Genomic DNA, 24,154 nt, shown 5'->3' with positions numbered 1-24,154 from the left:
GACTGCTTGCCATCTAGGGGAGGGGATGGAGGGTGGGAGGGAAAAATCGGAACAGAAGTGAGTGCAAGGGATAATGTTGTAAAAAAATTACCCTGGCATGGGTTCTGTCAATAAAAAGTTATTATATTAAAAAAAATGACTAATCATGATTTCACAAGATTTATTATGAAACACACTACCAATGATGGGGTGGGATATGCAGAATGAGGTATGTGTTGTTAGGTTTGGTCATTGTGAGATTTGGTATTATTTCACTATTCATATTTGTTACAGAGAACTTCTACTAGTCCAGGAGGAAGAGATTAGTAAGTAATGATAGACATGAAATCAATAAAATATCTTTTTAATGCACAAAAAAAAAAAATTAAAGGGAAAGAATTCAAAAGCATATGGACACTCTAAGGGTGGGGGGGGGGGGGAACCATTAAAAATTTGAATTCGGTATTACTGTTCTGTAAGAAATGACCAACAGGATGATTTCAGAAAGGCCTGGAGAGACTTACACGAACTGATGCTGAGTGAAATGAGCAGGACCAGGAGATCATTATATACTTCAACAATACTAGATGATGACCAGTTCTGATGGATCAGGCCATCCTCAGCAACGAGATCAACCAAATCATTTCTAATGGAGCAGTAATGAACTGAACTAGCTATACCCAGAAAAAGAACTCTGGGAGATGACTAAAAACCATTACATTGAATTCCCAATCCCTATATTTATGCACACATGCATTTTTGATTTCCTTCACAAGCTAATTGTACAATAATTCAGAGTCTGATTCTTTTTGTACAGCAAAATAATGTTTTGGTCATGTATACTTATTGTGTATCTAAGTTATATTTTAATATATTTAACATCTACTGGTCATCCTGCCATTTAGGGGAGGGGGTAGGGGGGGTAAGAGGTGAAAAATTGGAACAAGAGGTTTGGCAATTGTTAATGCTGTAAAGTTACCCATGTATATATCCTGTAAATAAAAGGCTATTAAATTTAAAAAAACAAAACAAAACAAAACAAAAAAAAACTTGAATTCGGGAAAATGCAAGGCATATTTTCACCATGTTATTTTCTCCTCTAGAATACCTAACCAGTGCTGAAATTTGATTTCAGTTCATTTTCAAGGGCTATAATAAAGACTGATATGATAATGCAGACACCATTTGCCAATTAGTGTTTTGTTGATGGACAAGTAGTGACTGTAAACTAATTTACATGTTATATTTGCATTTACAAATAGGCACTAACGATACTAGAATAATGGTATCCTGTAAACTTAAATACTATTGAAAATCAAGGGAAAATAATATTAAAATATTTTATAATTTTTTTTCATTAGAGGAATCAAATGAAATTTATGTTATAAATAAAGTCAATCCTTTGAAATATTTTTTTACAATTTAAGTGATTTAGATCTAGCAGTGCCTCTATTTTTTTTTACAATTTAAGTGATTTAGATCCAGCAGTGCCTCTATTTTTTTTTTTTTTACAATTTAAGTGATTTAGATCCAGCAGTGCTTCTATACTACATCTGTATCCCAAAAAGATCATAAAGAAAAAGGAAAAGAAACCACATGTGAAAATATGTTTGTAGCATCCCTTTTTGTAGTGGCAAGAAACTGGAAATCGAGTAGATACCCATCACTTGGGGAATATTATTGTTCTATAAGAAAGGATCAGCAAGGTGATTTCAGAAAGGCCTGGAGAAACTTACAGAAACTGATGCTAAGTAAAATGAGTAGAACCAAGAGAACCTTGTATACAGCAACAAGAAGTTAATGTATTTATTAACTCTGATGGATGTGACTTTTTTTCAACAATGAGGTGATTCAGGCCAACCTCATTGATTTGTAGTGAAAAAAGCCATCTAAATCCAGAGAGAGGAACTATGGTGACAATGTGGACCACAACACAGTATTTTCACCTTTTTTTGTTGTTTTTTGCTTGCTTTTTGTTTTCATCCCCACTTTTTTTCCCTTTTGGATCTGATTTTTCTTGTGCAGCATAATTGTGGAAATATGTATAGAAGAATTGCACAAGTTAAACATTAAAAAATTTAACTGATTTATCTCAGATTACATCAATTTTATAAAAAAGCCAAAAATTCTTCTACACTTAGATATTTTTAAATGATTCTTGAATTGTATTTGTCATAATACATGAAATAAATTATAAAGAAAATAGAGTACATGATTTCCATTGCATAATGTAATTAACTTCTAGGAGACTGATCATCTCATAGAAAATTTAAGTTTTCTGTCATTCCATATATATAAGTAGAGAAATTCACAGTAATTTAAACAAGAGCTACAGCAGATGAGGCAACGTATGGATTTGTATGTGAGCTAGTAGTGTGTTGTCTTGAGTAACAGGATGACCAGTAATTTATCATTGGTATTAAAAAAAGGAAATTTTTAATTTACATTCAGGTTCATATATATTGGTAAGCAGGGTCACAATTTCAAATAATAAGCTATGCCTAAATTTAAATAAAACTCATAACAAATAGGTGGTAATTAGATACTGAAAAATTTTGAAATATTTATCAATCCAAAACATGACATAAAAAAGATCCATTATACAATTTTGAATTTTGTCCATAAAAGTTTAAATATAAAAAAAATTACATATTGTTCCCCAAACCAAAAGATAACTAAGCAAATAAAACATGGAGACACAACAAAATACCCAAATAGTTAAGGGCAAAAATTTGCAATAAAATTTTTTCTTAAAAGAACAAGAAACTATAACAGTAATCTGGTTTGTACTTCATTTTTAAAGTTTCAAAGTGCTCAATGATGAGTAATAGTTTTACACTTTCACTCCAATATATACTGGTTATCCATTACCTGCACAGTATTTAATTTCCTGTATCACAAAATAGATTTAATGAATACTTGTGGATACAGAATATTTAAAAAATTCAATTGAGAAATAACAATTTAAAAATTCCTGATATTATTATCACGTATCCATAATTGTGAATTACAGTAGCAACCTCCAGAAGTTAGGTATTTGGTAAGCAAGGCACACAGGACCATATCTGTAAAAGATGCTTCTTTTGGTCCTATATTTATTATTAAATATGCTACATTATGGAAGTTCTTAAAGTGACTTACAAACATCACATAAACAACTTCTAGAAGGCTTTCTATTGAAAAGCACACATTCATGATGTAAAATAAATACTGTCATGACAATGAACATTTAAATTAAAAGATGATGTTCAGACAAAAATAAACCCTGTTTCTCAAAAACAATACCTACATTGGAAGCAAACACAATAACATTTTTAAAGTCTAGAAAACTACTTCAATCTGAAAGATTTGTCAGTTAATAAAGGTAATAAAAATTGTATCTTAAACTCAGTATAGCACAATTTCTGAAATCTGTAGGGGCAGCCTTTTGATTAACAGATTCTATCCCCCTATATTTTTGTCTAGGGTCTAAATTGGTTTTCAAGTTTTCTCTCACTGAGAATAATTAGAAATGCAAAGCACTGCTCACTTGTCCTAGTGATACAGACTTTAACATAAAAGAAATCTTCAAAAATTCATACTTATGGTACTCTTAAAACAGTTTAATTTATTACTCTTCTGTTGGTAAATCCATTCTTTAACACTTAAAACTTTTCATCCAGTTTGAAATTGGACACAATAGACTTCCTTTATCATTTTGCTAGCTATTGGCACATATCCCTACAAAATGGCTTATTTTCAGTGAATAAAGTAGCTGAGAGGTGAAAAAGCCTAAATTTCTTAAAATGCTAGTTATTTAGATGTCAAAATCCTATGTCAGTCATAGAATTGTTAAATTTTTAATCACATGGTTAACAGACAAGACGATGGTAGATAAATCTGTCAAGTTATCCAAAAACTGTCATAAAAATGTCATATTAGCCAATGGTAAAAGTCAATTTATAATTCCAGTGGTCCTTTTCAAATCGTACATTCTAATATATTTCCCTCTGAACATAAAGCATAAATTAGATAATATAAAGTCTAAGAACAAACATTTTCTTAATTGTAAGAAATGTAAATTCTCTGTCCACAGAAGAATTACTTTTGAAAATAAATGTTACTGATCATAGAATATTAGAGCTGGAAAGAACTTCATAGGCCAACACTTTTATGTGACAGATAATAAACCAATACCTAGAGAAGTGATTTGCTCGTGGTCATAAAGTGAATCAGTAGCACAGGTGGACAAGAACTCAGTTCTCACTCTTTCTGCTATACTGCGTTGCTTAGAATAATATTTATTTCCTGAAACTAACCTGTTCTGATATACTTGCTTGAATACTTGAATAATTTTAGGTTTTTACTCACTGGGAGCATGACATTAAACTAATCACATACTAATACTTTATTAGTATTACTTTTCAAACCATTAAAATAAGAGACAAATCACACAGTGTCAATTCCCTAAGAAAGCATACTGAATTACTATTTAGACACCTAAACTATAAAGTAAACTTTTTTAAAAGTAAACTTTATCCTGGAATTTTATGTATCAAAGTTGCTATGTAACCCAAGGATTTGAATTTCAATTGGGCCAGATTTTTGTAGCATACTAAGAAAACACCCCAAATTCTTAACATTTTAACAACTCTCAAAGGAGGTTGTTATTATGTGGCCAGGAATCCTGTCCAGACAAGGACCAGTTTGCAATCCCTACTACAAAGATTCCAAGCGTTTTGTAATTGAATATATTTGTAAAGAAACCCTAGACAAAAGAGGTAGGAGTGGACTCCTGATTTATGAACACAGAAGAGTACTAAGTATTTTCAAAGAAATTTGACAGTAGGCTGACTCAGAAGTAGTCTAAATGCAATAAGAATGCCATAATTTTAAACACAAAACTTATGAACCTTATTTAAAAAAAAAAAAAAAAAAAACTACCCAGAATAGGCGACTACTGAATTTTTGAGTTACTTATGCAAATTTTAAAAAAAAAAACTAGAATGTTACATGTTCTTTTAAAGTACATTATATAGAGAACAAGCTAGAATATCAAACTATTTTTGTTCACAACTGAATTAACCAAATATGCTAACTTTGTAAGGTTTTTAATTAATCATTTATGATACCTCAACCTCATCAAAAATGATTAAAATGGTTTACAACAAAATATTCCACTTCAATGTTCAAAAGAACTTATCAAAGAAATGGTGTTATTTTAAAGCAGGTGTTTTTGTGTAGTTATATATACACAAATATATATATATATATATATATATATATATATATAAAACACATATATACATACATACACTAATGCACAAAATCATTTTTACACGTGTTTGTATACATGTATACCTATATACAAACACACATTCATGTATTATACATACAAAGAAATGAATAAGAGCTTTTGTCCAAGCAGCCCCATGCAGTGCTTAGAGTCTTATAAAGGTAATATCCCTTCAACTAAGTACACAGGAAGGGCACTTTTTAAGGTGGTGAGCTTAAAAAATTTTGTTTGGGAACCCTGAATTTAAACTTACTATATTATTTTAAACAATATAATGGCTATCTAAAATGGTTCTAGAAATCATTTTGATGCCAACTTACTGATATTCAAACTAAAAATATCTTTACTGTTACAGCCTTAAAGAAGCTCAAATAGATTGAGATTATACTGAGTATAATAATATATAATATATACATGATAGTCCATAATGACTCCAAATAGAGTGGACATGAACAATTATATATTTTTACAAACCATTACATAGTTTAAGCATTGACTTCATCTTAAGTTACATTTAAAACTTTAAAGGAAACTGAATCACACACAGATAAAATTTAAAATAACATTAAAAGAGCTAATTTATAAGAAAAAAATTAAAAAGAAACCAAGATCCAAACTTCACCTGTAGCTTGTATTTGGTTATATATATCATTACACAGAGAACTTACATATAAATTTTCCCCTTCAGATATTAAATCAGACCCATATTATCAATTTTATAGAGTTTAACAAATAACAGAATTCAAATTTTTAGTAATTTCTTTATAAATATAAAAATCTTGGATATGTGAAAACTTTTTTCAAATCATACTTCAATTTCTTCACAGCTTTAATAAGAAATAGCTAATTATAATCTTAATTACAGAATAATGAATTATATTCAGTGTAATCTATCTATACAGAAATAGCAAATTAAAAACATTTACTAAGATTAAATAGATTTGATTTGCAAAAATTTATATCTGACAAATGTTGTCATGTGCTCTTGCAAAGAGTGCATAGGACATTTCTGCAGCAATCAATATTGTAAAAACCTTTTTCATTAACTTCAGAGTTCAAGTTGTAAACATTCCTGATACTAGTCACTGGAAAGCTATTTTTTCTTTCAAGTTTTTACTTGTGGATGGATGCACTAGATATTTCACTTCCACCTGTTACAACCTTCTTACAATTTCTAAACCTTTGTGACTTTGAATCATTTAAACAATCATGACCAGACTCAGTCTGATGATCTCTCACAGAATTTATGTTGACATCCCCCGAGTGTGAATGATGTTTGAGAATCTTAATACTTGAACAATCCTGAGAAACAAGTTTCAAAAAATAATTAGGCCTTCGTAGGATTTCCTGCAGGTTTGGGATCATAGCCATATAGGAAAGTAGCTGCTATTACAAGGATGGCTCCAAGGAAAAAGACACTAAATTAAAAAACAAAAGAAACAAGGAAAAAAAGAGATTAGTTATGTAACAAATGCTTCCCATATTTTTAAATTAAAAAGGACTGCATTACTATTAGAATTTTCTTCTAGTAGCAAAAATTCAAAAATTACTTTGTGTCTCTCATTAACATATCCTTGGCTTGTTTAAAAAAAAAAGTGAACTTACCAAACTTTTACTTTCCATTGTTTAAAAATAAGAGGGAAAAAAGGTAAAACTTCTACACAAAAGTCAAAGGAAAATTATGAAACATGCTTTAAGAGTAAAAAGCAATTAACCAAAAAACCTTTGTAATATTGGCTCATTCATTAAACTGTGCCTATTGAGGAAGTTTTCCTTTTCTCTACATGTCTACTTCAGCTATTTCCCAAATCTTTATAATCCTGAACTATATGGAAGATTAGCTCACTTCACTTAGCATTTTATAGTTACAAAGACCATAAATAAATTCCCTGTCCCCATACTCTCATCCATACATTTCAAGTTCTATCCACTACTCTATTTGTCTCTCACTAAGTCCTCTAGAATGTTATTCCATTTTATAAAGATATACCTTGTTTCACTGTGCTTTACTTTATTGTGCATTGCAGATATTGTGTTTCTTGAAAAGTAAAAGTTTGTGGCAATCGTGTAGTAGTGGTATTTTTTAACAGCATTATGTCTGTGTCACATTTTAATAATTCTCAAAATATTTCAATTTTTTTCCATTATCATTATATCTACTGTAGTGATCTGTGATCAGTGATCCATAATGTAACCATTGTAATTGTTTTGTGGGTACCACGAAAAATACCCACATAAGGTAACAAAATTAATGACTATGCGTTGTATTCTGACTGCTCCGCAACCCTGCCATTCCCAAGTCTCTCTCTTCGCAGCCTTCCTGCTTCCTGAGGCACAACACCATTGAAATTAGGTCAATTAATAACCCAACGATGATTTCTAAGTGTTCAAATTAAAGAGTCAACTGATGCACAAACTTCATTGTTGTCTTGTTTTAAGAAATTGCCAGAGCCATTCCAACACTTTACCATTCACCATCTAAATCAGTCAGCAACCATCAACAATGAGGCTAAGATCCATCACCAACAAAAAGATTATGACTCCCTTAAAGCTGAGATGATGGTTAGCATTTTTCAGTGAGCAAGTTTATAAATTAAGGTATGTACATTTTAAAAAACATAATAATGTTTCATGCTTAATAGACTACAGTATAACATGAACATAACTTTTATATGCACTGAGAAAACAAAAAATTCATACAACTTGCTTTATTTCTGGGGTAAGGAACTAAAGCCACAATTTCTGAGGTATATCTGTACAAACTTCTTTTACTTCTCTAGGTATTATTATTCCCTCCTCAAGGTATTATTATTCCCTTCAAGCCCCTAATTAAAATGGGTTTCAATTATCATCTGAAAACACTATTGCTTTGGGAAAACTTTTCAGTGGATCAACACTGTCACCTGCTTCCTACTAACTCTCAGGATAAGGGAGAAAGTTTGATTTCATATAAGGCTTGTCTTTCATCAATTCAAAATCACTGCTCGGCCCTTATCACACACAGCTTCTCTTGCTACTAGCTTTCACCTCATCTAACTGGCAAATACAGCAAAACATGGAAATAGTTCATTTTGAAAGAGCTGTAGGAAGATAGGAGCAATAAGACAAGACTGATGGAGATGTGCATTGTTTTAACTACTCTGGAAAACAATTTCAATCACATTTCAAAAAGTTACATAAATGTCTATAATTAAAGATCCCACTGATAAGTATGTAACTCCCTTTTAAAAGGTCAAAGACCAAAGAAAGATTCGCCAAATATTCAAAGCAGCACTTTCTGTGGTAGTTAAGAATAGGAAATAAATAATGGTCCAATGAAATGGCTAAATAGAGCACTGAATTTCTTAGATGACTCTTGTATAAATGTAGTAAGAATTTATATGATGCTTTAAGGTTGATAAAGCACTTTACAAATACAAAAACAGAATTGTCTAATGGAGATCTGCATTGGTTTAACTATTCTGGAAAACAATTCAATCATGTTTCCTTCACAAGCTAATTGTACAATATTTCAGAGTCTGATTCTTTTTGTACAACAAAATAACGTTTTGGTCATGTATACTTATTGTGTATCTAATTTATATATTAATGTACTTAACATCTACTGGTCATTCTGCCATCTGGGAGAGGAGGTGGGGGGTAAGAGGTGAAAAATTGGAACAAGAGGTTTGGCAATTGTTAATGCTGTAAAGTTACCCATGCATATATCCTGTAAATAAAAAGCTATTAAATTAAAAAAGAAAAAAAAGAAAAAAAAAACAATTCAATCATGTTTCAAAAAGTTACATAAATGTCCATAATTAAAGATCCCACTGATAGTTATGTAACTGCCTCCTAAAAGGTCAAAGACCAAAAAGGCTTGATTGTGGAGGAGAGATGAGATAATACATTTCTCTCTCTTCCCTGCAAAGAATATGCATAGAATATTTCATATCCTTTCAGACTTAGGTGATGTGTTGTTTGATTTTGATGAACTGTTTTTCTTCTTCCTTTTTGAAAAATTTGTTTCAAAGGTTGGTTTGTTAGGTGGGGTAGAGGGCTATATTCAGAAACTATTGTGACATAAAAACAAGGGTTATCAATAAAAAGTAAATAAAGATGTTTAGAGAAATTCACACCAATAGGGAAGCAGACAACAAATAACAAAACTAATATTTTTTTAGTGCACCCACTATTAAAATTAATATACTAAATATACTAAATGTAATATATTAATTGTTTATAATTTAATATATTAAATACATTGAAATTATTTTATGTACAAATCTGTTCATTCTTTTGTATTATGAATAATAAAAAGCTAGAAATAAATTCTCTGGCCAGAGACTGGGAAATGCTTAATAAATTGGGCTATGGATCCAAGATCTCAATGATATGGATATTCTGTCCAAAGATAAATTAAAATCTATCCAGGCCTTTTCATCTTATTTCATCTTGTTCATTTTCTTCTACTGAAAATTTATCCAACACACTGGATATTTTATTGTTCACATTTCCTGCATATGAGTGGATTTTTAGGCTATACATTTCTTTGTCTCTCCACCTAAGCAGCTTAATTTCTTTTCCAATTATTTTCTCAATCATGTATATGTGTATATATAAAGAATGTATATATACACATATATACATTATATATTTTTCTTTATATGATTTCTTGTGCCTAATCCCTAGAAATGCACTACAGTTTTATTTGCATTCATCATTTTTTGTCTTAAATCTGATTCCTTAGAGACTCTGATTTCAAAGATGCATAAGGATACAGGATTATCAAAGGAAAATTTCAGTTAAAAAGATGACTTTGCAATACTAATCAGAGAAATGCACATTAAGACAACTCTGAGATAACACTACACACCTCTCAGATTGACTAGGATGACAGGAAAAGATAATGCTAAATGTTGGAAGGGATGTAGGAAAACTGGGACACTGATGCATTGTTGGTGGAACTGTGAATACATCCAATCATTCTGGAGAGCAATTTGGAACTATGCTCAAAAAGTTATCAAACTGTCCAGTATCCAGAAGTATTAATATTAGGCTTACATTCCAAAGAGATCTTAAAGAAGGTAAAGGGATCTGATTGTGCAAAAATGTTTGTGGCAGCCCTTTTTGTAGTGGCTAGAAAACTGGAAATTGAATTGATGCTCATAAATTAGAAAATGGTTGAATAAAATGTGGCATATGAATGTTATGGAATATTATTGTTCTGTAAGAAATGACAGACAGGATGATTTCAGAAAGGCCTGAAGAGACTTACACGAACTGATGCTGAGTGAAACGAGCAGGAGATCATTATATACTTCAACAACAATACTATATGATGATCAATTCTGATGAACGTGGCTCTCTTCAACAATGACATGAATCAAATAAATTCCATTTGTTCAATGATGAATACAACCAGATACACCCAGAGAAAGAACTCTGGGAAATTAGTGTGAACCACTACATAGCATTTCCAAATCCCTCTCTTTTTATCTGCTTGCATTTTTGATTTCCTTCTCAGGTTAATTTTACCTTATTTCAAAGTCTGATTCTTCTTGTGCAACAAAATAACTGTGTGGATATGGATACATATATTGTATTTAACATATACTTTAACATATTTAACATGTATCGGTCTACCTGCCATCTGGGGGAGGGAGTGGAGGGAAGAAAGGGAAAAGTTGGAACAGAAGGTTTTGCAATGGTCAATGCTGAAAAATTACCCATGCATATAACTTGTAAATAAAAACCTATAATTAAGAAGAAGAAGAAGAAGAAGAAGATGACTTCGTACCAGAGAGCTATATAGGATTATTAAAAACAGTGAAATTTCTCAAATGCAATCTTGCTTGTTTTTTTCATCTTGTATTCATTTCTGGGACTAGCACATCACTGTGCTTGACCCAGAGAGAAGTACTGATATGTTAAAAAGCTTAGTCATCTAAAATTGATTATTACAGTTTATATAATATACATTTTTATTCATTTAATCTTTCCTTCACAGATTGTCAAGTATATATCCCTTTTCTGCAAATATGGATTTCACGAATAAGGTAAATATAATGGAAATTATTGTGCTATAAAGGTCAAGCATGAAGACCAGAAAGAGATTTATAAAAACATAAAATGTTTTTCAAAGTAAGGTTAATAGAACATAAATAACATATATTTGAGTTCTATATTAAAAAAAAAAAGTAAACTTTATAAACAGATAAAGAAGGAAAAAGCAAATTTATTTTTAAATTTTTGTTAAAATGTATATTATTCAAAAGTTTAAATAATCTAAATTTTAAGGTATTATGTAAAGATTACATTGATAATCTAAAGATGTTAGGCCAATGATGTATCATGGGTAAGGGATAATTAAGGTATTGCCTATGCACTCTAGGGCCATCAATGAAATATCAAGAATTCTAGAGAAAGTAGTATATGGGAACACATGGTAAAAGTCGCACAAGATAGGGCAGGGATATGTAGGAGATCACAGGTCTAAAGTATCAAGGTGCTTAGAGAGACTTACGCTACACTAGTTCATTTTTTGAGAGCCAAGTTTAAAACAATTTTTAAAAATTAACAATAACAGACTATGTCAACTTCTCCCTATTCTTTTCAGTTATCTACTAACTTCTTAGATATTCCCCTTCTTCTATGATGACTGCAATTGGTTCAGTGTTTCATTTTTTTGTCCCATTTCCTGCCTCAGTGAACTTAATATTCATTTAAATTGGCTTGGCCTTAGTTAACTTATTGTTAATGAGTTGTAAAGTGGTTCAAACATTCAGAAAAAAAAAAAAGAGAAATTATCAAATTGTTTATGCCTTTTGAACCAGAAATTCTGATACAAGGGTTATATCATAAAAAAGATGCTGATTGCAAAAAAATATTCAAATGTATAAAAATGTTCATAGGGTCATTATTTATAATATTAAATTGCAGGAAACAAAACAACAAGCAACTGAGAAATGATTCAATAAATTGTGATGTATGAATTACATTTTTATGTAATGGAATATTATTGTGCTGTAAGGTAGGAGTTGACAAAACTTTTACTGGAAAGAGTCAAATAGTAAATGTTTTAGGCTTTCTCAGCCAAGAGACAAAAGTGAAGATATTTTTTAGATACTTATATTAAAAAAAAAAATTTCCACTGACAAAATTCAAAATATAATAATTGAGTGCAATTTCTATAATATGTGTCTACTAGTGAAAATAATGTCATTATTTTGGAGAAGGATAGCATTTTACTTTATTGGGAGTCAGTGGTTCCCAATTATCAAAATTAACTGAAAAAACTATCTGTTAATGCTGATCTGTAATGAGATTCTATATATTTTATCTTTAAAAATATCTTTTGTCATTGATATATACTACCAAATGCTCACCTCATGAGAATATGATTTTAATTGAGTATATTCATTTCTTGGAAGGTATAATCTTCTCTTGATAACTGGCTTTTTATTTTTACCATGTCATTATATTGACATTAATTAATTCCAAGTGCAGGTTATGGAGAAAGCTCATCAAGTGCATAGTTAAATGGATTTTGAAACATGGAAATTTCTCTTGCACTTCTACAGACAGGTCTAAAATATGCAGATGGAACTGTAGGATGGATTCAGAAAATACATCAACTGTAAACCTGTGTGGGAATGGGGAACTCTCTTTTTGTTTTAACTATGACAGCATAAGTACTACATAAAGGAGTTTGACATTATTGTGATTTAAATGTAAGCTGTCATCAAATTTGATTTACCACAACATAAATAGGTTCCATATATAGCAACCACTGTTTTGGCTTGTAATTTTAAGTTGAATAAAGAAACATTACCAAATCTGCAGAAAAAACAAATTTCCAATGCTAATTAATATTTGCATATAATATATAATATATTATGTATAATAACATATATAAATAACAGTAGTTAAGCAGAAAATACTACAAAATACTTATAGCAGCTAAAAATTGGAATCAAAGTAGATGCCCCTTGATTGGGGAATGGATTATCAAATAATGGTACATTAATATAATGGGATATTATTGTGCTGTAAGAAAGATGCATATGATGAATACGGAGAAGCATAAAAAGATCTCCACAACCTAATGCAGGGTAAAGTGAACAGAGACATGAAAACCATATGCACAGTGACTATAAGAATGTAGATGAAAAGTGCAACACACCAAAACATTAAAAATAAATGTAATAAAATCATAAAGATCCATTGATAATCAAATGAAAAGACATAAAAAGATACTTCTAACCTACCCCTCAGTAGAGCTGGGAGTTCACAGGTATTACATATTGTACAAATTTTCAGATTTTCTCAAAAGATTTTTTCTTTTCTCTTAAAAAAGTCTATTTGTCACAAAGGACAAGGAGGAGGAAACGATGAGGAGAAATACATGGTATACTATGATAATGTGAGAAATGGAAAACTTCAATAAAATTTAAAAAATAATAATGGTAGTTCATAACAGTCTCATTCAGAAAAATTTAAATTTAGGACATGAACTCAAAAAAAAAAAATCACAAAATTTTTTTCCTCTTGTGTTGATATTATAGTTATGTAATGGTAATTTAAAAAAAACCCTCGCTGTACAGCAATACGTGTAGCAATAGAAAGTGCTGAGTGATAACTCTAGCACTATGATTTTCAGTGTGTAACTGAAACAACAAAAAGCAGTGCAATGTGAGGAAAACAACATACAACTACTTAATTCTACAAAAACAGCCATAAACAATGCATAAGCAAAACTATGTCATAATAAAACTGTTACGAACATTTAAATGTGAATTTCATGTAACCTTTCTGTATCACAAAATATTCTCATTTTGATTTTTTTTCAATCATTTAAAAATGTGAATACCATTCTTAGCTTGTAGCTGAGAGTCACAAGTGAGACAAGGTCAATAGAATTAGTTTGTTGATTCTGGCTATAAGGTAAGATAAAAAGAATGCAGAGAAACATGAGAAGATTTGTATGAGAGTAAAATGAATGAAACAAAGACAACAATGATCACAACACTGTAAAAGAACACAACTTTGAACGACTTAAGGGGCAGTTAAATGGCACACCAAGTCTTGGAGTCTGGAAGATCTAAGCTCAAATCTGGCCTTGACACTTAACACTTAGTAGCTGGACCCTGAACAAGTCAATTAATCCCAACTGCTTCGCCAAAAAAAGAAAAAGAAAAAAAAAATTGCTTTGTTTGTTGATACTTTTATTATAAAGGAAAGCTTTTATTTACATATGAGGTGATAGAGATAGGGTTGTTAATAAGGGTTCAGATCAAGTACCAGCTGAAGTTATATAACAAATGTGTGGTGGGTGAAGTAAACTCAGTTTCAGAAATATGTTCAACAGCCCTGAAGCCTGAAATTGGATAATAAGTTTGTCCATACATCAAAAATAGAAACAGGTCAATAGGCAAGAGACTCTAGGGTAGCAGCTGCTAAAACACTAACATGGCAGGCCATGTAGTCAATTTTGGATTTGAAGCCAGTGAAACCAGAAAGAGTACAATGGACTGGGAGATTAAGGACAGAATAAAGTACTAGAGTAGGCTGCATGTGAATGAGAAAATGTAAAACATTAAAGGACAAAAAGCTACATTTGGAAAATGGAATTCAGAGCTTTAGACATGGGTAGTGGTACAATCTTTGAGAGATGTTAGTAGTTTCGTCAACATGAATTACAATATTCTGAATGATAACAGCCTATGAGCCAATTTTTAACATTCAATTCAACAAATATTTATTAAAGTCTTATTATGTAGCTAAGCATTGGGTATACAAAGAAACAAAACTGCCCAGAACATGAGAGAGCTGACGTTCTTATTAAGAAAATACTAATTCAAGATCTTGAGAAAGTTAAGAGAGTAACTTGAAGCCAATAAAAACAAAGTGATCATGACCTGAAGGATTCACTGTCGGTATAGTTGTGAACTGTTATAGATATTTTTGGACATCAATTTAAGAACTATACCTGAAGGACTATAAAAATGTACATACCCTTTGATCCAACAATGTCACTACTGGATTTGTATCCCAATGAGATTATAAAAAAGGAAAAAAAGCCCACATGTGCAAAGTTTTTGTGGTGGCAAAGAATTGGAAATTGAGTAGATGTCCATCCATTAGGGAAATGACAATAACTTATGGTATATGAATGTAATGGAATACTACTCTTCTATAAGAAATGATGAATAGGCTGATTTCAGAAAAGCCTGGAAAGATTTATATGAACTGATGCTAAGTAAACATTGTATAGAGCAAAGTTATGTGATTTTCAACTCTGACAGACTTGGCTCTTCTCAGCAATACACTGACCCAAGACAATTCCAATAGACTTGGCATGGAAAATGACATCTGCATCTGGAGAAAAAACTATGGAAACTGAATGTAGCTCAAAGCATACTATTTTCAGTTTTTCTTTTTTTGTTTGCTTTTTCTTTCTTGCAGTTTTTCTCTTTTGTTCCAATTTTTCTTTCACAACATAACTAATATGGAAATATGTTTAAGATGACTATACATATATAACCTACAACACAGTGCTTACTGTCTTAGGAAGGCAGAAGGCAAGGGAGAGAAGGAGAAAAGAAAATTTGGAACTCAAAATCTTACAACAATGTTGACAGCTATCTTTAAAAAAAAAAATAGGGGAAGATACCAACTGTCTACAAGAAAAAATCACGGGTATTTTCACTATCAAATAAAGAGACAAGTAAATACTAACCCACAGATTCATTATGTCATATGCTAATTTCTTTTTGTTTTTTTCTACAAGGAAAAAAATAAATTTTTTTGGTGTTTTTCAAGCTCAATTAAAACAAAAATAAAAAAACCCACATTTTTTCCCCCTAAGTCTTTTACTAAGGAAAAATAATTTTTTTAACCAAGACTCTGGTGATGAGCTCCTTCCTTTTAACTAGTTGGATCAAGAGAAAAACCAGTTAGGCTGTCTTCAGCCTCAAACTTCAAGCCTTTTCAGCCTGGTAAGACCTGTCATAACTTTGAGGATCCAGGCTAATTCTGTCATAATGAAAGCCTCAGATCAGAATTTTAATAGAGGCTTAAGTATGATTATTACTATTTTATAATAAAATCATAAGTTTCCTTCAAATATGTGATAAATGTTAGATATTTTATTTTGGCCTAGAATATGAATTCCTCCTTCACCCCAAATAATACAGATGCAAATTTATAATTAAATAAGAGCAATGGTTTAAAAAAAAATCATTTGATAACCCATTTATTTTTAGATAAATAACTATTCCATTAAAGGCCAGTAAAGAATGAAGATCTCAAAAATCTGAATTTTAAGACATTTTTCATTAATAAGAAAAATGACCAAGCTAGAAAAAAACACTTTAAAGTTACTAAACTGGGAAGTGAACTGAAGTGTAATATTTCTGTAATTTCCATAATTCATTACACTCAAATTTTTATTAGTATTTATTCACACTTAATTGAGAAAATTTTGGCCAAATAAAATTTACAAAGGGTTAACTTTAATACTTCATACTAAATTTGCAAACTTTTCAAAGATTACTATAAAAAAAATACCTAAGCATAATCTCTTAAGCTTTTAGTGATTCTTAAAATGTTGTAATATAGGTAAATTTATATTTCAATTTTTTAATTGTATATATAACTCAATTTATGATAAAAAAAAAAAAAACCGCACATGTAAACAATGCCAGAAAACAAAATATAACCTCTTCCAATCTTTATGGTGTGTTTTTGTATTTTTATGTGTATGTATGTATAAAAGCATATTTTTATACAATCAAATTTTAATTATTCCTTTCAAGTTCTACTTTTTTCACATTAAACAGCAATATATTATTTTATTGGAATAATATGCTAGAGTTTGTTTAGCCTTTCCCTATTGGGAATTTGTGTTGTTTCCAATTTTTTGCTGTAATAGCAGAACAAATTTTTAGCCAAGTGGAATATTTAACTCTTTTTAAATTATTTCCTTTAGACATATTCTCAATAAAGGAAATTATTATATCAAAGGATATAATCAGTTTGGTAACTTTTTAAATGTATTTCATTCCTCTCTAGGACCTTGCTCTATAACCTTTCCGGATTTCTTTCTACACCATATTTGTACAAAAGAAATTCTCCACTACCTTTTTACCCCCGCTTTTCAACTCTTCCTTTTTATGTGTTACCTTCCTATTAGAATACAAGTTCCTTAAGGCTAGAAGCTGTCTTTATTTTTTCCCCAGAGCTTAGCAGTGTCCTGCACACAATAAGTCCCTGACAAATATTTGTTAACTTGATTATGTATGATAGTCTCAAGCTACATCTAAAAACATTGTACCAATTTACATAACTATCAGGAATACACAAGGCAGGTGCTTACAAGTTTTCTCTAGGTCCACCAACTTTGGATTTTACCATTTATATTTATTTTTGCCAAATTAATGCCTGGAAAGTACTACATAGTTTGATATTTAATTGCTTAATTAATGTGTTAATTTTTGTCCTCAGCTATACCTCAAACAGTTTCTTGCAGATAAAGACATGTTTTATAGATCTTTTCTGTTTAACAAATATTGAGCAGTAGTTGATAGTATAGCAATTGATCTTACTTTACTAAAACAGGAAATATACTCAATTTGCTAGTAAGGCACATCTAAATGATGAAAAATAATTCATTTACCTGGTTGGAACGAAATCTTGCAGCCAAAAATAGGAGATTAGTGTTGATAATATTATAGACAAAGATGTTGCAAATCCTTTTAAAATATTATCCGCATACTTAATAACAGCAGCTATGACAAGGCCTCCAAGTGCCTGCAAAAGGTCAAAAATGGTTACTTTTAGGGACAGACAATGATTTCACTCTTGAAAAGTGAATTCACTCTGAAATAAAGGAACTCTTTCAACTGATGCTAATTTTCAACTTCTCTACAATATTTTCTTTTTAACGTAATATAAATCTTAGGATTAATGGTTATTATAGGATTTTAAATCCCCAAACAGAAGAATTAAAAAAAAAAAAAAAACTCTTTAGAAACAAAGATTTCAATCGACAGACAACTTGTTTTAAACAATATTTATTATGACTGATCTGAAATTTTTTCAATAAATGTCTTAAAAATCATATAGACACACACATTATTATAGGGGAGTCAACAACTTTTGGAATCTGGAAACTGAGTTCTTGCTTCAAATACTTATTAGCCAGACAATCCTGGGAAAGTCATTTAACCTCTCACTTTCCTTATCTGTAAAATGAAGATTATAATAGTACATAAAGGACTGGTGTCAGGATTAAATAAAATAATACATGTGAAGAGCTAAGTAGAGAAAACTGTAAAAAAAACTATGTAAACATTTGTTGCTATTATTATTATAATGGAAAGAGCCCTAGATTGTGAGATTAGAGAACCCAGTTTCAAATCCTCCTCAGTCACTTACTTATAACCTCTGACACTTTGGGCTAGTCAGTTATTTCTAAAATGAGTAGGACTGAAGAACTAGATGATATTTAAGTCTACTTCTAACTCAATCTCTGATTTTATTATAAAAATAAAATTTCTACATATAGTTTAGGGTGGCTTTAGAAATATTTTGAATAGAATTCTTATTATTCATTAGTCAAAATAGTATTTACTTTGTATTACCTAAGGTAGGGCTTCTTAAACTTTTTCCAATTGCAACCCCTTTTCATCTGAGAAATTTTTATGCAACAAGTATACAGTCAAACATTTATTGATAATAAATCATAATTTTACAACCCCACATTCAATTACATGACCCCAGATGGAATCTTGACCCATAGTTTAAGAAGCTTTGACCTAGAGGATGAAAAAAAATTCACACTGTAAATTATTTTAAAACAATTAGTTAATCCATTTACCTACTATCAAGAGTGTTCATTAATATGCTGTCCTTTGAAAATAAAGATAACACTGTTGCCTTAGCAGTGGTTATTTTTTCCAATAGTAATTAAAGAATCCTGGCAGCTATGTACTCTTGTATTCAGTCTCCCCCTTAATCATTTCCATTAATTTGTAGATAGAATCTACAGCCACCTGGCTCTCAATAACAGTCTTCTTGTTAATCTAGTAGGCTCACCACTCACAGACTGAGAAGTTCATAAGACAAATGTAGCTCAAGATGCTTAGTATAATGTGTTTATTTAAAAGGCTGGCAGGGCCTAACCACTTGAAATTTCTGACTATACATATAGCTAAACTCTGGCCAAATAATGGAATCTACCTGGCTCAGTGTAAAAAAAAAAAAAAAAAAAATTCTTTCATATAACTGATGAAATCAAAATTTATATAACCTATACATATGGATTTCTGTTCATATGCCCCCATTGAAAACCATAGATACCTTGATATACATAACTTGATTAACAAAATATTTCTAGTGGAGATTCAAAGGATGGGTGAGCAACACTTAAGAAATCTGTCTTCTCTTTTGACACTACTAAAAATGCATGTTCCAAGCATCTCATGATCTTCTAATTACCAAATTCAATCACTCAATCTTTTACTACTTTATAACACTGTGTCATACTGTCTCCTTGAAACTCTTCTCTTTTTAACATAAATAGAATTTTATTTTTTTCCATTTTACATGTAAAAAGTTTTCAACATTCACTTTTTTATAAGATTTGAGTTACAAATTTTTTCCCCTCCCTCCCTTTTTTCTCCTAGATAGCAAGCAATTTAATATAGATTATACATATGCAATCATGTTAAACATAAAAACTGTTCTTTTTCATCATGAATGTATTCATACACTGTTGAATATAATGTAATCAACAAACACAGCATCCCATTTTAAGCATATATTACATTTAACTAGGTAGTAACAAAACTTTTCTGATTAGGATCCCCTTCTGAACTTTTTTTCTCTATATTTATTATTTATTTACTATTTTCTTTTTTTTTTTTTTTTCAATCTGTCTTTTCTCCCTTTTTTGGATAAGTCCCCTCCACTGTGACAAAAAAAAAAAAAAAAAAAAAATACAACCAAGCAAACAAAACAAACCAACTTATTAGTCAAATCTGAAAATGTGTGCCTCATTCTTCACCTCCAAGCTATCACTTCTTTACCAAGAGGCAGGAAGTGTATTGAAACATTCAGTTTTCTGGAGTCATGACCAGTCTGATAATTTTCTCTGTTGGTTTCTCAATTATTGTATTTTCTTGGTTTACTTTCTACTTCTGTAACTGATTCTTTTCTATTTCTCTCATAGGCTTCTTCCTCAATCTATTGAGATTAAAGACTTTTCTACTGAAGGCCTTTTCTTCTATCTCTACCTCTCTATCTTGATATGACAGACTCAGTGATTCCCCAAAGGCCAACTGGTCCAACTGATAACAGAGTAAGAGTTCCCAGTTCCCTAAACAGCAAATCAGAGAAGAGCCCCTTCAGTCTTTGCTTTAAGACCTTCAGTGAAAGGAACTCACCCCCTCAAAAGCCGAATATTCACTGGACTTTCAAAAAAGTCCAATGGTCAGGAAGTTTTTCTTAGCCTGAGCCTAAAATAACCTTTTCTCAAACATCCATTCTAAATCTAAAATTACCTTTCTCAAATTTCCATTCACTGTTGTGCGTTGTGCAACAATTCTAATTCCTTTTCCATATGGTAACGCTTCAAATGCTAACAGACAGCTGTTGTGGTCTTTAGTCTTTTCTATGTTAAATATCTGCAGTTCCTTTAACTAAACCTCAAAGGAATGCTTTTGAAGCCTTTCACCATTCTGGCTGCTCACTGCTTTAAACAAAAATCTTAAAAATTCTTTTTTTGAACAATGGCATGTCGTACCCATGGAGGTTGTACCTAGGCTTCAAGGCAATCCATAGCAACTCTTCTACTCAGGATAGTAAAGTCTCAGGGAAATTTCCATGTCCATCTTAGAGATTTTCCCCTAAAATCTCCGTCTTCACTTGCTCAGAAGAGTAACTTCCCTGATATTTCCCTAAATCTGGAGAGTATCTGGGATGTTCAACACCTAAAAGGGGTGAAAGGAGAACTGACATATCTAGAAAAAAAGGAAGAAATTTACATATTTCACCTTAGTTTCTATTCTACCACTGTTTTTGTCTTCTGAAATAATTTTTGGCTCCATTTTGCCTGTACATTTTTCAGCAGAAATTCCTTTGAAGCTAATGATCTGAATTTACGTTTATGTTTTACATAATGCTTAAATTCTGTCTGGCCTTGAAATGGATACTGAATGAGAGGCACTGAGTCTCTTCCCAAATCAGAAAAATTAAAGTTAATTGTATAGGAATTCATAAATATACATTCTAATCTAAATAAGAAAACTAAAGTACATTCCTTTTTCCCTGTACATTTGGCTATGATCTAATTAATTTATGTCATCACCTGTATGAAGTTTGGTTTTTAACAACTCCATTTTTCTTCTATCTTCTAAGTGCTGTATTCTTTTTTGGGTATACCCAATCCTTCTTTTCTTCAAACCTACTGACATAACATTTTTCATAATTTTTACAGTTAACTCACAAAGCCATTTTCATTGATTCGTTCATCAGAAGTTGTTTTCTGAGCTCTTGTTTCTTTTTATATTTCTAAATATCCTTATTCTGTTCAGTTGTATTCATCTAATTCTGGGTGACCCCATTTGGTTTTCTGTTTTTTGGGGGGTTTTTTTGGCAAAGACACTAGAGTATTTTGCCATTTCCTTCTCTAGTTCATTTTACAGAAGAGGAAATGGAGGCAAATAGGGTTAGGTGACTTATTCAGTATCATACAGCTAGTAGTCTAGTGAGACTAGATTTGAATTCGGATCTCCCTGATTCGAAGCTAACATCCTTCCTCTGTGTCTTCGAGCTGCCCCATACTCTGTAGTACTATGTGATAGTCCAATGTTGGGACTATTTTCAACTAACTGTCTTTCCTGAGATCACCATTCCATTAAGAATAAACCATACATAGAAATTTGTCTAATTTGTGCTTCATATGGTTGGCTCCCAAAAAGACTTGATAAATATCAATACACAGCTGCAGATGGTTCAAATTACATGTCCTTTCTCCACATTGCAGGGGAAGACAAAAATCTTTAATAACAGTCACAATTTTTTCTCAGTTTTTTGAAGACTTTCCTTTAGAACTGCAACGTTTCTAATTTTATTTCAAGAATGAAATTCCCTGAAGGCATCTTTAAAGCACTTAGAAGGGCTTGAAGAACTATAAAAATTTTTTCAGTAAGTTAGTCCAGAAATCTGTGGACAGGCATTAAACAAGATATGCCTTCTAAGAGCTAGCAAACAAATCCATATATTCTCTTACCGAAGAACACTGGACTACTTTACAAGAGGTATAGAAATTCTCCTTACCTTCCATAAATACTTATTTTTCACTTAATTTATTATGCTTCATCCACTGTTAAGTTTGCAGTTATCACTTTTATATAAATGACTGCCTTCCTCTATCCCAATACACATGATGAGAATCTGTATTTCCCATTCTTTACCTATTAAATGTTTCTACTGTAAGTCCTGTCTAAATTTCAAACTTGCTGGGTCCAAAACTGACCTCATTATCTCTCTGGAATTACTTTCTTCCTCTTCCTATTTCTCAAAATAACATTATCATGATTTCAAATTAAATAATGATTTAAGATGCTTTGTAATCATGAAAGCAGCATATAAAACCAGCTGAGGTAGTATTCCAGCAATCCACACAAACTCAGATGCTATCTTTTGACTCTCTCTTTTCTCTTTAGATACAGTTAAACACCACAATCTGATATAGTTTCTCTCTGCAATGTCTCTTTCTTATCTTTCCCATACTATTAGCTTTATACTCTTTGACATTACCCTAGAAATTCTTCTTCTATTTTACTCTATAGTTCTTGCCAAATTAATTTCCTTAAGCACAGCTTTCTTACTTTTGTTCAAACAATTCCAATGGCTCTCCATTCTTTAGAATTCAGTGGAAATTCCTAAAACTAATTCAAGATTCTATATGTAGGCTAACTTCAACCTCTTTCCAACTTTATCATTCACTATTCTTGAATCCAAATCCCACTGAAACTTACTGGTTGAGAGACAATACACAAGGGGCATGAGCTTCAGTTTCCTCATCTATGAAATAGGAATAAGAATACCTGTAATACAGATGATTTCAGAAAGGCCTGGAGATACTTATATGAAATGATGCTGAATGAAATGAGCAGAACCAGGAAATCATTATATACTTCCACAACAATACTATATGATGATCAATTCTGATGGACCTGGCCATCTTCAGCAATGAGATGAACCAAATCAGTTCTAATGGAGCAGTAATGAACTGAACCAGCTATACCCAGCAAAAGAACTCTGGGAGATGACCAAGAACCATTACATTGAATTCCCAATCCCTCTATTTTTGCCAGCCTGCATTTTTTATTTCCTTCACAGGTAATTGTACAATATTTCAGAGCCCGATTCTTTTTGTACAGCAAAATAATGGTTTGATCATGTATACTTATTTTGCATTTAATTTATACTTTAATATATTTAACATGTTTTGGTCATCCTGCCATCTAGGGGAGGGGGTGGGGGGAAAGAGGGGAAAAATTGGAACAAAAGGTTTGGCAATTGTCAATGCTGTAAAATTACCCATGCATATAACTTGTAAATTAAAAGCTATTAAAATTAAAAAAAAAAAAAAAAAAAGGAATATGAAGAGTAATATTTGTGAAATAAGGCTGGAAATGTAACTTTGAGAGATCTTATTGGAAGGAGAGGATCTCTAATAATTAAAAAAAGTTTAACACGCAAACACAAAAAGAAGAATACCTGTAGTACTTACCTCATAGGGAAGCTAGAAGGAATAGATTATATCTGTAAAACATTGTGCAATCCTTAAAGTGATACATAAATATCTCTTCTATTTTTATTATATTGTTATTATTTCTATATCGAGCT

The 24,154-nt window shown here is 31.1% G+C and overlaps 1 protein-coding gene across 2 annotated transcripts in view; it reads right to left on the bottom strand.

Moving 5' to 3' along the window:
• Positions 1 to 5,299: 5,299 nt before the first annotated feature.
• Positions 5,300 to 24,154, bottom strand: part of SLC35A3 (solute carrier family 35 member A3) — a 57,145-nt gene continuing 38,290 nt past the window's right edge. For both annotated transcript variants that reach the window (XM_031967141.1, XM_003769686.4), the window contains exons 7-8: positions 17,913 to 18,046; positions 5,300 to 6,672 (exon numbers count right to left, since the gene is read on the bottom strand). In XM_031967141.1, coding sequence (XP_031823001.1) covers positions 6,582 to 6,672; positions 17,913 to 18,046 — 225 coding nt within the window. In that variant the 3' untranslated portion in view covers positions 5,300 to 6,581. The remainder of the gene's footprint in view (positions 6,673 to 17,912; positions 18,047 to 24,154) is intronic.

Source organism: Sarcophilus harrisii, chromosome 4, assembly GCF_902635505.1.
Source record: "Sarcophilus harrisii chromosome 4, mSarHar1.11, whole genome shotgun sequence".
NCBI lineage: Eukaryota > Metazoa > Chordata > Mammalia > Dasyuromorphia > Dasyuridae > Sarcophilus > Sarcophilus harrisii.
Note: the sequence above shows the minus strand (reverse complement) of the source record. Positions and strands in the feature narration are given on the sequence as shown.